The 14,991-nt window shown below is 44.9% G+C and overlaps 1 protein-coding gene across 2 annotated transcripts in view; it reads left to right on the top strand.

Annotated features, from left to right (window-relative positions):
- The window catches only part of lrp2a (low density lipoprotein receptor-related protein 2a), a 361,142-nt gene that overhangs the window by 181,319 nt on the left and 164,832 nt on the right, over positions 1–14,991 (top strand). For both annotated transcript variants that reach the window (XM_078552334.1, XM_078552333.1), the window contains exons 27-31: positions 895–1,106; positions 1,463–1,647; positions 5,802–6,030; positions 6,135–6,312; positions 12,652–12,780. In XM_078552334.1, coding sequence (XP_078408460.1) covers positions 895–1,106; positions 1,463–1,647; positions 5,802–6,030; positions 6,135–6,312; positions 12,652–12,780 — 933 coding nt within the window. The remainder of the gene's footprint in view (positions 1–894; positions 1,107–1,462; positions 1,648–5,801; positions 6,031–6,134; positions 6,313–12,651; positions 12,781–14,991) is intronic.

Below are 14,991 nucleotides of genomic sequence, written 5' to 3'. Positions count from 1 at the left end.
GTTATGTTGCAATGTGGGGATTGATGACAGAAGATGCTGTCTTTTATTGGGTAAGGCATGGCTCTTTGTGCATGCTACAGATTCAGCTATGAAAGATTTGGGATGACATTGAAATTGGCATATTTCCTTCCATTCTAGGCTAGTCAAAAAGTTTTTTTTCCCCCATTACATCTAGTTCTTTTGGCCTGGATATTAAGCAAGTGGTTTTGCTGCTTGCACTGCATTCCTAAAATGGATTAGTCCAGAGCCAATGGAAAGATGGATGGGTAGAAGTATCATTAAGGGCATAGGCAAAGGCCAGTGGCATGTATTTGTGGCTTGCAGCAAAGAAGAGGATGTTGTTGCCTGAACTACTTTAGAATCCCCTTTCAGGGTTTATAGAGCTGGGAATTGGAACCAATGGCTATGTGGGAGAGAAAGAGAGGACAGTGAGGAATAGTGCAGTCCAGATTTCAGAAAGGTGAGTGACAAAGAAATATATCAAGGGTTACATTGATTAGTTTGGTTTTGGTTTTCTTATATAGGATGCTTGTGCTAGTTGTGTAGTGGCGTGTCAGTGGGCATGACAGTGTGCAATGTTGGAAACTTGCAGGTTTTTGCTTGCCTACAATTTCTTTTAAAGGGTCCTGAGCTTCAACCAGTTAGCAAAACCCATTTTAATATTTTTGTGCAGTGCATTTTAATATATTTTTTGTCATCTTACCTTCTTTCCCAAACTGTGGTTTGGAGAGTAGTCCACACATTGGTTCTGTGAAATGAAACTGCTTGGCTAGCAGCCTGTAGTACACTTCAGTTTGTTATTGCTCGAGCATTGATGTTATGAATTAGTTTTCAATCAGCTCTTCTTGCTTTGTGGATTCAATAGAGTTGATATTGTATTGATTTTCTCTCCAGATTCAACCAATGTTTTAATAATGGTGGCAAGCCGAGGTGAGCTAGTTTCCGACAACATTAGTGCTCATCCACACGTCATTCAGAGTGTGATCCGAGATGGGCTAAATATTGTTGCAATTGACTTTGATTCTGAATCTGGTCGGATTTATTGGTCGGATGTAACTCAGGACAAAATTTGGAGTGCTTTTCAAAATGGAACAGACCGAAAAATTGTACGTATTTTTTTTTGTTCTTGCAAAGATAAAAGCAATTCTGTGAAATATAATTTACTGTTGTATGTTGCACTATAACATAAGACAATACAAAACAATGGAGATAGAGCTGGTAAGAAGATATTTTCTATATTAATTGTTTGCAAAGATTTGGACTGATGATCAAGTCAGACATGCCATTTCAGTAACTAATGTTCATAAATATTTGCAGATATGTAAATTTTTTTTAGCTTTAGAATACTAAAACCTTTCTGGGAAGTATGTCTTCAGCATTAAAAATATATAACGTCAGATAACTTTTTTCTATAGGATGTACTTTGCTGCATTATCACTGATGGTTCAATCTCTGCCAACAGATATTTGATAGCGGAGTGACTGTCACAGAAAGCATTGCTGTGGATTGGGTAGGCCGCAATCTGTACTGGGCAGACAACATTCTTCAAACAATTGAGGTTTCAAAGTTGGATGGCGGCCACAGAGCTGTACTACTCAGTGATAATATAACGAATCCCAGAGGATTGGTGTTGGATCCTAGAGATGAGTAAGACAAAAAAAAAAGCATTTATGTGCATGTATATTAGGGAGGAAGGGTTGTATTTGGAAAATAGCTTTCATTTACATTATGTGTGGCTACTTGCTAAGGAGAGCTTTCAGGCATCAAATCACTTCCCATGCATCCTACAATGTTTAATTAACAGAAAGATATGGGGTGAATTTTAGGGACCCCACCTTCCTGCTCACCCCAAACCTGTCCCCCATATTATGGGGAGTGGGTAAGGTGTTAGGCAGCCTGTGTGCCGCAAGGCCTATTGAGGCCCTTAAGTGCATGATTAACTGCCACTTAAGGGCCTCATTCTGTCTCCGACACAATTTTTCCATTTGCGAAGTAAAGTAGGGGCATGGCAGCCAGCCTGGCAGCGTTCACTGCATGAGCTGCTGGTAGGCAGGAAGTAGGGGGGGGTAACTGCTTTTGGGGGGGTGGTCCCCTGAGCCCACCTGGGGCACCCCGGCCTCTCTAACCACAGACCCTACCCCTCTCGCCCACCTCTCGCTGGGGTCTCCCAGCTGTGCCCACCAAAAATGCCTGGATTAACCTGAAGTCTGGGAGACATCTTCACTTTATCCTCAGGATTGCTTGTAGTCCCAGCAGTGACCACTGCTGTCTTCTGGCACTTCTGGAAATACAGAGCTGCTGGCCAATCAGATTAGCTGGCAGCCCTCTAGGGTGCGATTTCTTGTCCCTGAGGAGCGCGGTCCCACCCTGATCCAAATAAAGTCATGCTCAGCTTATGACTGTAGGGCAGGCAGATTTCACATTGGCGAAATGCCGACCAACTTTTAGATTGGGGGCGGGTGGGGGGTTTGTTGGGTAAGCATCCCCCTATAAAATCTACCCTATGGACAGAATTTTACCCTCATCAGTTGGGCGTGCTTCTGCCTGTGAAGAGCAGCTGGTAAAAACTGCAGTTATACTTTGGGATAAAAGCAAAAAACTGCGGATGCTGGAAATCCAAAACAAAAACAAAAATACCTGGAAAAACTCAGCAGGTCTGGCAGCATCCGCGGAGAGGAGCACAGTTAACGTTTCAAGTCTGAATGACCCTTCAACAGAACTGATGTTCTGACAGTTTTGTTGAAGGGTCATTCAGACTCGAAACGTTAACTGTGCTCCTCTCCGCAGATGCTGCCATACCTGCTGAGTTTTTCCAGGTATTTTTGTTTTTGTTATACTTTGGGTATACTTGACCTTTACCCATTTTTTCTTACATGCCTTTGCAGAGCGTCAGTCACTTGGCAGCTAATTTCTAATGTTTGGTGTAAGTGGCTATATCTGCTTGCCAGCAGCGTAATTAGATTCAATAGTTAAAGTGATCAGGATATCTAGCAGTCAGCAGAAACACTTTTCAAACATAGCTTCAAACTGGACAGTGCTTATACTGCATCAAATGTGAAGCCCATCTAGGGTTAGGAAGTCCTCTGGAGGGTCTTTTGCACCTCTTTTCTTTGGTATGTTCAGCTAGGAGTCATGACCTGACCACTCAATGTATCCTTGGTATCTGAAGTTTGTTCTCATTAATGTGATTGATAAACTGGATACACCAGCAGAGGTTGCATTTCATTCAAATTGCAAATTAGCAGGTCAAAAATGAGGATCGCTTATGTACGGCAAATTATTTAGTGGATTTTTGAGATATACATTGACTCATTCTGAATTTGAAATGACTGTTTCCAAAAATTAATTTCCTCTGTCTGCCAACTGAATTATTTTGCTTCGTGTCTGTACAACTGTCACTTTGAATTTAAGCAGAAAAAAATGAAAAGTTATTTTCTTTAAACAATCTTTAAAATCAATGAAAAATGAATGGGATTTAGGACATGATGGTAATACTTAGGGTGGGAGTATGTGAACTTTGGAAGGTTTTCATGTTCTGCTTTAACTTAAACCAAATAAATCACTAGTGTGTTGAGCTCCTCTGCCAATTTACACCATGTACATCTTGTTCAGAGTTGTTTAAATGGAAAGCTGCTCTAATTGCTGTAACCAGTAGAAGGGCAATATGAGGCACTAATGTACATCCAGATGAAGAGGTTATTTTATATCTATAGTACATAATTAATATTCTTTGTTGCTCTGTGGCTTGGGATGAAGTTGGCCATTGTCCTCTGGCTGTGTGAAGCCTGGAGGGCCTTGGCACATTGGGAGCCTCCTGCATAGATGCAGGAGCCTCCCTCTGTCATTGTGGCTGAGTGAGGTGCTGGTGTTTCTGACAGAGGGGCTGAGGAGCTCCTGTCCATACTCTGCCCCCAGATGTGGATGATAGCCGCTTCTCCTCCCAGACACCGCTGTATCTCTGTGCTGACCTGAGAAGTGCAAGGACCTTTGCGGTGATTACAAGTGCCTCACAACTCTCTCACCTCTCACTATTGCATGACGCTTATGGAAGTGGTGATGGGGCAGGTCCATGGGCATCTCTGGCATCCACTGAGTGCTTTATTGGATATGGCTCTCCATGAATGTTGCCAGTCTGTCCATGGAGGAAGTTATGTATGCATACGCCAGAGACATGTAACACTCACAGCCTGAATGGACTCCTTCATCTAGTCTCTGGAATCTCCACCACATGTTCCCTCATCTCCTGCATAAGTTACAGCATCTGCCATCCTGCTGATAACGCCAGAGGCATGACATCAACCTGAAGCTCAGCATTGCTGGACCCTCCCACAGTTGTCCATATGTCAGTGCCCTCAGCTATCACAGCCTCTGTAAGTTGCTTGACATATTTAATTATACTTGAATACAACTTAATTCAAAAATAAACTGGAAAAAAAATTCCCCAATCAACATTATTTTAAGCACTTAGCATTCTAACAATAATCAGTCTGAATTTTTCCTGGAGAAGACAACATATTTTAGACATCAGCTTACTTTTTAGTTAAGATGAAGGTTTAAGTACTTACAATACATATTTTGATTCATTTGCTGACAAATTAGTTAAATTAGGGTTCTGTTAAATATCGAAACAAATAAATGATGTTTTAAAATCTAGACATTATAGAAATATTGATTAGTTTATCATTTATTATTATTTTTACAAGGGTTTATAATTCAGTGCACAGTGTTTTCAGCTATCATTTACACAATAATATAAATCAAGGGTTGCTTTTTCAAAACCTCAGCGTATGTGAATCATTCATTGTTAACAAGCACTGTTTTTGGTATCAGACAGTATCATTTAAAAGCTACAAATAATCTATATTTAATATACAGGACTGTATTTCACTCACTATCGTCAAGGGTTCTGAAACTGACTGTTTCTATAGAATTCAACACCTGCCCTTAGAAAGCGGAAAGCATCCACTTTCAAGCAATTTTCCTGATTAGCGGATTTGCACCACAAATTCCCTCAGGCTTCCCTTGTTTTGTCACTGTAAGTTTGGTGGAAGCTTGGTTAAAACCCCATTTATGCCCATGCGCAGGATTTTCCTGCACTTGTTTCAAAGTTGTGGCAGCAGAGTGAGAGAAGCCACGAGGGAATTCCTGACGCTGATGGAATTTGTACTGCATGTAGTAGGTATTGGAGAAGTGTTCTGCATACTAAGTATAGACAATAGAGTCTTCCCTTTAAACATTTTATTTATTTGTTTATGAGATGTGGGTAGCGCTGGCAAGGCCATCCTTTATTGTGCATCCCTAATTGCCCTTGAGAAGGACTCTTAGCGATTTGCTGCAGTGCATATTGTTCTATCTGTACTAGCATCGCATACATTTTCAGGATTTTACAGAACCTCAGGTGTTATAAATGTATTATACCTGATCAAACCTTTTGTTTTGAGTGGCAGGGATACCTTTTTAAAAAAATATTTTTTGTCTGAGCTGAGTGAACTTAATTGGTTCACAGCTAGTTAACAAACTGAAATTCCCTAAGGAGGTCAACAATCCTGCCTCTCATATGATAGGAAGGAAACGCAGATTCGCTTGTCTTCATTTGAATCATACTTACAACAATTTAGTCACAAAGAACTTAATGATGGGTGTTTAAACTCTAGGAAGCAGATTGTCCAGAAGAGGTGGTGTGACAAGAAACGATCACAATAACAATCAGTAGTAATTGCTGATGGTCCTGGGGAAGGGTGGGGAGCACAAATAAATCCCTCTGATTTTAAACTGATTGCCAATTTGACTTTACTTTGTAGCAATCATCTAATGTTCTGGACAGACTGGGGCAGGAACCCACGAATTGAAAAGGCCAGTATGGATGGCACGTTGCGAACAGTCCTAATAAGTAACAAAGTCTTCTGGCCCAATGGTTTAAGTATTGATTATCCAACTAAATTACTTTACTTTGCTGATGCGTATTTGGATTATATTGAATACTGTGATTACAATGGAAACAATAGGAGACAAGTTTTAGCGAGTGACTTGGTAAGTAAATGAAGTATTTGTTTGCCTTTTACTTAAATAATAAATGTTCTTCTATAGAATGTATATATTTAATTTAAAATGCTCACCAATTACATGTTTTGCAGGTCCTGCAACATCCACATGCCATAACAATTTTTGAGGATTTTGTGTATTGGACTGAACGGCAATCTAACCGCGTTATTAGAGTAAATAAGTGGCATGGAAAGAATCAGACTGTGATGATCAGTAGTATAACTCAGCCACGAGGAATAGTTGCTGTTCATTCTGTGAGGCAACCACCTGGTAGGTCAAAAATCATATTAATACTTGTCTAATAAAGAAGCTATGAAATTATGTATCTTTGGAATGTCATGTCATGGAACTTAATAGCATTTCAGGATCGTGTAGATTGTGCTTTACACTTGACATGTAGTTGTCCAGGTAAATGGACTTTGAAAGTAAAGCAACTCCTTTGTAAGTCAAATCTGCAAGCAATTTCTACCATTGGAAAATAACATGTAAATAATTTCTCTCTGTTAACTTCCAACTCCACTGTAACTTGCTGGCCAGGATTTTGTCGTGCTAATGAGGGTCTCGCTCACCAGTTGGAGAACCGGCGGGAACCTCGTCAATTCCGTGGGGGAGGCCCGAAGGAATCAAGCACCTTTCAGGCAGTTAATTGGCCACTGTTGGGCCTTCCCCGTGATTGAGGTCTTCCGCAGCAGAAGTCCTGCCTGTTGAGAGCTGCCGGCCAATAAGAGGCTGACAGCTCATCATTTTTAAATTTTATTTTGAAAAATATACTTTATTCATAAAATATCTGAAAGAACATTCCAAAACATTTCAAAATCACAATCACATAAGTACAATCAGATTCAACTTTTATACATGTATCACAAGGTGCATCAATACAATCAATGAATATTACAATCATTTCAATATGGTCAATGCAGACAATCAGACAAAGGCATTGGAGTTATCAACATACATCATGTTGCACTCTGAGGTGCTTCAATACAATTATAATACACTTAGTATTCACTGCATACATTCATTTTGAGCTGTACAGCCCGAGGGGCTATCGACAGAGCCCCTCGGTGCTCTGTGGCAGAAAGGTCTTAGACAGCGACCTTTCCCCATTGCGCCTTTGTGGCGGCTGCGCCAAGCTTTAGTGCATCCCTCAGCACGTAGTCCTGGACTTTGGAATGTGCCAGTCTGCTACACTCGGTTGGGGACAACTCTTTGTGCTGGAAGGCCAACAAGTTTCAGGCAGACCAAAGAGCGTCTTTCACCGAGTTGATGATCCTCCAGCTGCAGTCGATGTTTGTCTCGGTGTGTGTCCCTGAGAACAGCCCATAGAGCACAGAATCCTGTGTCACAGAACTGCTCGGGATAAACCTCGACAGAATCCACTGCATATCTCTCCAGACCTTCTTTGCAAAGGCACAATCCACAAGGAGGTGAACAACGGTCTCGTCCCCACCACAGCCACCTCGAGGGAAATGTGCAGACTCCTGGCATGTTGGAAGGATCTGACGGGGAGGGCCTTTCTCACCACCAGCCAAGCTACGTCTTGGTGCTTGTTGGAAAGTTCTGGCGATGAGGCATTCTGCCAAATGACTTTCACAGTCTGCTCGGGAACCATCCCACAGGATCCACCCTCTCCTTTTCCCTCAGGGCCTCTAAGACGTTACGTGCCGACCACTGCCTGATGGACTTGTGGTCAAAGGTGTTTCTCTGCATAAATTTTTCCACGAGGGACAGGTGGTACGGCACGGTCCAACTACTTGGAGCGTTCCGCGGCAGCGTGGCCAGACCCATCCTTCACAACACAGGGGACAGGTAGAACCTCAGCACGTAGTGACACTTGGTGTTTGCGTACCGAGGGTCTACGCACAGCTTGATGCAGCTGCACACAAAGGTGGCCATCAGTATGAGGACGATGTTGGGCACATATTTTTCCCCCTTTATCTAGAGGCTTGTACATCGCGTCCCTGCGGACACGATCCATTTTCGACCTCCAAATAAAGCGAAAGATGGCTCGGGTGATTACCATCGCGCTGGAATCTGGAATGGGCCAGACCTGCGCCACGTACAGCAACAGCGAGAGTGCCTCACACCTGATGACCAGGTTCTTACCCGCAATGGAGAGGGAGCGTTGCTCCCACAAGCCCAGTTTTCTTTCCACCATAGACACTCGCTCCTTCCAGTTTCTAACACATGCCCCGATCCCTCCGAACCATATCCCCAGCACCCTCAGGCCGTCAGCCCTGACGGTGAAGGGGACAAAGGATCGGTCAGCCCAGTTCCCAAAGAACATGGCCTCACTCTTCCTACGATTTACCTTGGCTCCCGAGGCCAGTTTGAACTGGTCGCAGATGTGGATCAGTCTGCACACCGACAGCGGATCCGAGCAGAAGACGGCGACATCGTCCATGTACAGGGAGGCTTTGACCAGAGTGCCTCCACTGCCTGGGATCGTCACTACTCTTATGCCCGGATCCTTCCTGATAGACTCAGCAAAGGGTTCTATGCAACACACAAAAAGGACAGGGGAGAGAGGGCAACCCTGCCTGACTCCAGATTTAATAGGAAAGCTATCTGATTCCTACCCATTGATTGAGACTGCGCTACTGATGTTAGTGTAGAGCAGTTGGATCCAATTGTGAATTCCCTCCCCAAACCCCATTTTGGAGAGCACATCCACCATGTAGGTGTGCGATATTCTGTCAAAGGCCTTCTCCTGATCCAGGCTGATGAGGCAGGTGTCCACACCCCTGTCCTGCACATAGACAATCGTATCCCTGAGCAGCACAAGGCTGTCAGAGATCTTCCTGCCCGGTACAGTGCAGGTCTGGTCAGGGTGGATCACCAATTCCAGAGCGGACTTGACCCGATTAGCGATGACCTTGGACAGAATCTTATAGTCCACATTCAACAGTGAAATGGGTCGCCAATTTCTAATTTCCTCCCTTTCCCCGCTGTACTTGTAGATGAGGGTGATGATGCCTTTCCTCATGGATTCTGACATGCTGCCGGCCAGAAGCATACTCTCGTACACTTCCAGCAGGTCTGGGCCCATCCAGTCCCACAGAGCTGAATACAACTCCGCCGGCAAGCCGTCACTTCTGGGAGTTTTACTCTTACTCTTCTCGAAGGACTCAAGGGCCTTAGTCAGTTCATCAGGAGTTAGCGGTTTGTCCAGGCTCTCCCGTATACTGTTGTCTAACCTCCATGATAGAGGACAGGAGGGACTGGGAGGCCATGCTGTCTGTGGGCTTCATGTCATACATTTGCTGATCCTCAAAATGTCGGACTGCGATGACTTTACTGAGCCATCTTCTTCCTTCAGGCTGCTGATCACAGAGCTCTCTCTGTGTACCTTTTGGAAGAAGAAATGTGAGCACGTCTCATCCTGCTCCATGGAGCGGACTCTGGACCGGAAGATGATCTTGGAGGCCTCCGAGGCAAAGAGCGAGGCTTGCTGGCTCTTCGCCTCTTGGAGTTCCTCCTTGACATCGACCCCCATCGACTGCAGCCGGAGCAGATTCTGCATGTTTTTCTGGAGTCGGGACATTTCCCTCTGTTCCTTTCTAGCTTTCTGGGTGCCTTTGAGGATGCAAAACATCTTGATGTTTCCCTTGATTGCTTCCCACCAGTGTGTCAGGGACTCAAAGAGGGGTTTCACGGTTCTCCAACCTTTGTAATCCCTCTTGAGTTCCTCAATGTTCTCTGGGGTCAGCAGTTGCACGTTTAGCTTCCATGCCCCCCTGCCTCTGATCTTCCTCTAAGTGACAGTCAGCCAGTAGGAGGCAGTGGTCAGAGAAGAACACCGACTTGATGTCGGTGGATCTGACTGCGAATGCACGGGACACAGACAGGAAGTCTATACGGGAACGGATGGATCCGTCTGGCCGCGACCAGGTGTATCTACGCTGCTCTCCGTCTGCAGGGTTGCTGAAGACGTCGGGCAGCTTGGCATCCTTAACTGTTTACATCAGGGATCTGGACGTAGAGTCTAATCTGCTGTCGGCCCTGCTGGATCGTCCAGCTGCATCGATGATGCAGTTGAAGTCACCGCCCAGAATGACTGGCCTGGAGGTCACCAGCAGCAGTGGGAGCTGCTGAAAAACCTCCAGCCGCTCGGCCTTTTGTGCCGGGGCGTACACACTAATTAACCGGAGTGGAGCATTCTTATACATTACGTCTGCTACGAGGAGGCGCCCGCCCACCACCTCCTTAACCTCAGAGACGGTGAAGTTGCCTCCCCGCAGCAGAATACCCAGGCCGGAGGAACGAGAGTCGTTTCCTCCAGACCAGATCGATGGCCCATGGGACCACCATCGTGACCATTGCCTGTAGGAGCTGAGATGCGGTATCGCACACTCCTGCAGAAACAACAGGTCAGCTTTGACCTTGGCAATGTAGTCCAAGGTCGCAACACATCGCATAGTAGATTTAATGCTACGCACATTTATGGATACAATCTTTACACCCATTTTAAAGCATTTAGTTTTTTACCAAACCTGTTGCCTCTGAGAGTCCCAGACCTTTGGTCTGCTCCTGCATACCCATAGTGTTCACAAATTGCCTCACTTTGGATGGGCTGAGGAAACTGTCCTGAACCTCCCCATTGGCAATGTTCTGCTCAGGTGGCATCTGGGGGTTCGTGCAGAGAACGGGATTTGAAATGTCCTCTGTTGGAGAAGCTTCTCCAATCCTCTCCCCCTCTGGGGTGTTGCTGGTCCCGGCTTCCCGGAACTGGGGTGTGCTGAGCACCTCACTCCTCCCAGATTCCTGGGGCTGGGGTTTACTGGCCTCTTCGGGTTCTAGGCAAAGTTGGGGTGCGCTTGTCTCCTCATTGTCTCCAATGTTCTGGAGCTTGGGTGTCTCGTCCTCCAACTCCCTCGAGCTTTGCTGCTTCTTCTGTGGGTGCCGCCCTTGCACTTCTTCGTCCGAAGAGCAGCTTCCCTTGTCATCCGTGTCGGATGGGAGACGCTTCTTGCCACTTGTCTGGGAAGTGGCTTGGTCCCTTCTTATCCCCTTCTTCCTTTCAGCTCTCTTCACCAGCTGCCACTCCCCCTGCTGATTTTCTGCTGCTTCTTCCTCCTCCACTGATTCGCTCTCCTGAGGAGTGGGAGGTTCAGGGGGCAGTGCTGTTGATTGGCTGTCTGCTGCCTCAATCTTTTCCTCCACCTTGCCTCTCTCTGTGTCCTCCTTTGTCCTGTTGTTCTCACTGGGAGCCATGGTGGTTGGAATGTTGCAAGTGTCCTTTGTAGTAGTGACATGAAGCATTTCTTCTGCTTCCCCCTTGTTGGATTTGGCTGCCTGTGCATAAGTGAGGCAGCGTTTGAGGCAGGTCGTGTAGAGATGACCTGCCTCGCCACACAGGTTGCAGCACCTAATCTGTTTGCAGTCCTTTGTCTGGTGCCCTTCCTGTTTGCAGTTCTTGCCGAGGGCAGCGCTGCAGTTGGCCGCCACATGACCAGACTTGCCGCATGAGCGACAAAGTTTGGGCTGCCCAACGTTGACAAGGTAGCCACGGCTTCTCCCGATAGCGAAGCTGGAAGGAGGGTGGAAGATGGCTCCCTTACCATCGGTCTTGAGCGTGACCTTAACCTGGCATTTGCGAGTCCAAATCCCGAAGGCATCTCTAACCTCGGTGCAGCTCCCAACCTTGTCGACGTACCTGGCGAGGAAGGTGAACACGTCGGCAACAGGGACGTAGGGGTTGTAGAGATGCACCGTCACCACATGGTCCCGTTGCAACGGCAGAGCAAAGAGCAGCTCCACTGTCAGGATCTTCATCTCCGGCTGGTCTCTCTTCTCCTCGAACACCTTCAGGAACTTGACGCAAGCTGCCACACGCTTGAAAGTCACGTCGAAACATCCAGCGCTGGGGAAGTCTTGCCAGCTCATCATTGCTACCAGCACTAGTGGGAGGTGGTGGCTGCTGGCAGCACTACATCCACACAAGGCCCAGGATCGTGGAGGGACCCCACATCACAGATGTGAAGGCGGGGTGGGAGGCATGGAGAGGGGAGTTATAGGTAGAGGGGACGCCACTGGCAACTCTGACAGGTTTTGCTGGGCAGCCTTCTGAGGGCATGGGAGACCCATGTGGTCTCCATTTAATGCCTGAGACACCACTAGATTGCTTATTAATGAGCCTAATTGACATCCCACTGCTGGGAATCCCGTGTCAGCCCCTTCCGCCCTATGAGTGAATTGGGGGAGGTATTTCCATCATTGGGAGACTGACGCAGGGCCTCTCCCATTATCAACTGGTCCCGGCCACCATGGTTCCCATTGCATTGGGCTGTGTAGAATCCAGATCAGCTGTCCATGACTCCTAAGACAGGCCAGAGATGATTTAGTAGGGTTAAAAGTTAAAGTTGCAAACATTAAAGTCAATTTCAGATTGCTCCGCTCTTATGATGATCCTAATATTCCCCCCACTTCTGCCTTCCCAACCAGATTACTATCATAAAATGCATATAGCTTTCTCAACACTACTTTTGTCCTAATCTTAAATTCATGCAGACTAAGGTTTTTAAAGGTGTCAAATTCCAATTGTAAATTTGATTTATGCCTGTGATAACTACAGTAAGGTTATGGATATTTGTATGTTTTGTTTCGCAGCTTGGAATCCATGTTTGTCCAACCCCTGCAGCCACTTATGTCTGCTTTCTGCATCGGCTCCTAGATTCTATTCATGTGTCTGCCCCTCAGGCTGGAGCCTGATGGCGGATTGGAAACATTGTGCAAAAGGTAGGACACAATTCCTATCTATCCCTTACCCAAAAAAATAGTAATGCAATAATCACTATCGTCCCACATGGCAGATTGGTCAGGAAAGTAAAACCCCTTGGGATTCAGGGTAATGTGGCAAACTGGATAAAAGGTTGGCTTTGTAACAGGAAACAAAGGGGAATGGTCGATGGATGCCGTTGCGAATGGAAAGATGTCTCAAGTGGTGTTCCATGGGGCTCGGTGTTGGGACCCTTGCTGTTTGTGTTATATATTAACGATTTGGATGTGAACGCGGGGGACATGATTGGGAAGTTTGCAGATGACACAAAGATTGGCTGAGTAGTGGATAGTGTAGAGGATAGCCATAATCTCCAAAATGATATAGATGGGTTGGTGGAGTGGGCGGCAAAGTGGCAGATGGATTTTAACATAGAGAAGTGTGAGGTCATACATTTAGGGAGGTCAAACAGTTACAGGGATTACACAATAAATGGGAATATACTAAGAGGGGTAGATGAAGTGAGAGATCTTGGCGTACAAGTACACAGGTCCCTGAAGGCAGCAGTTCAAGTAGACAGGGCTGTAAAGAAGGCATATGGAATGCTCTCCTTCATTGGCAGAGGTATAGAATATAAAAGTAAGGATATAATGTTGGTATTGTATAAAACACTGGTGAGGCCACAACTAGAGTATTGTGTGCAGTTCTGGTCACCACATTACAGGAAGGATGTAATAGCTCTGGGGAGAGTGCAGAGGAGGTTTATAAGAATGTTGCCAGGGTTGGAAAAGTGTAGCTACGAGGAGAGATTGGATAGGTTGGAACAAAGAAGCCTGAGAGGTGACTTGATTGAGGTGTACAAAATTATGAGGGGAATAGATAGAGCGGACAGGATAAAATTGTTTCCCTTGATGGAGAATTCTAGAACCAGGGGACATAGATTCAAGATAAGTGGCAGAAGGTGTAGGGGGGACATGAGGAAGAACTTTTTTACGCAGAGGGTAGTGGGTGTCTGGAATTCACTGCCCAAGTTGGTGGTAGAGGCAGAAACTTTAAACTCTTTTAAAACATACCTGGATCTGCACCTAAAGCTGCAGGGCTATGGGCCGGGTGCAGGAAGGTGGGATTAGAAAGGGCACCTGGGTGTCCTCGGGCTGGCATGGACAAGATGGGTCAAATGGCCTCCATTTGTGCTGTAACTTTTCTATGGTTCTATGGTATCTAGTTATGTGATGTAAAGGCAACAATAAAAGTCTTTGAACCATAAAAAGTATGAGAATAATTCTAAGGCACATTTGGTCAGAAGGAAAAATGTAAAGACTTATACGTGGAGAAGCGTTTGTATCTGAAGTTATGAAAGCATTGAAAGATTATAGTAGATAGTCAACAGTCTTCTCCATTAATTGAATTGCAACATACTAATTGAATACAGCAAGAGCATTGGATTTCTATTTTGGGAGGCACATCAGATTTGTTCTACCTACTTCTTGTGGTACAGCTTCAGGTTTCTTTAAGCCTGAATTAACCCTGGCAGGAAATATTGTTCTGGATCTTATAAATTGAATAAATTGGATGGGCCTAAATAATCTCTTCTGATAAAACTGGATATTAAAATGGCTTCAGATATCATCTCTGTGCCTTTTTACAATAAGACTCCAATGTTAGTACTCAGTAGTTTAATTGCCTGTTGGAATTAACGGTTCCTGCATAAAATTGTGTTCTCTCAGATCTTGTTAGCTCTGCTAATGTTTATTGAAGGCTCAAATTTCACTTTGGCTTGTGTGAATATTCTCATACTATATAGCGCTCACCTAGAATGCAAGAACTATTATATATTGAAATAATTCTAATTTCTAAACCTGTTCATTTTTAAAATTACATTAGTACTTTTCTTCTGGGAATTATTTTCAACTCCGTATGATCCATTCATTAGGAAGACATTATGCAAAGAGGTGATAAACAATTTCTTTATTCCTTTACTTAGCTGCAGTTTTATTGATGCTGCAATTATATCCTGAAGAGTATTGCAGAAAACAGCAAATGCTGAAAATTTATTTGCTGCTGAAAGATTTGGAATGATTGCTTAATTGATATGTTTGCTCCTCAGTAGCAGTTTAGTGATAACCTAATCCCTGTTGAAAATGTAAACTACTTGCTGCCAACAATGATTTTCAACAGGAAGTTTTTTCTTGGCTTACCCAAAGCTTTAATACAGCTGTGTCAGACACAAA

Source organism: Cetorhinus maximus, chromosome 11 (genome assembly GCF_964194155.1).
Source record: "Cetorhinus maximus chromosome 11, sCetMax3.hap1.1, whole genome shotgun sequence".
Lineage (NCBI taxonomy): Eukaryota > Metazoa > Chordata > Chondrichthyes > Lamniformes > Cetorhinidae > Cetorhinus > Cetorhinus maximus.
The sequence above is the reverse complement of the archived record's forward strand: the minus strand, read 5'-3'. Positions and strand labels throughout refer to the sequence as shown.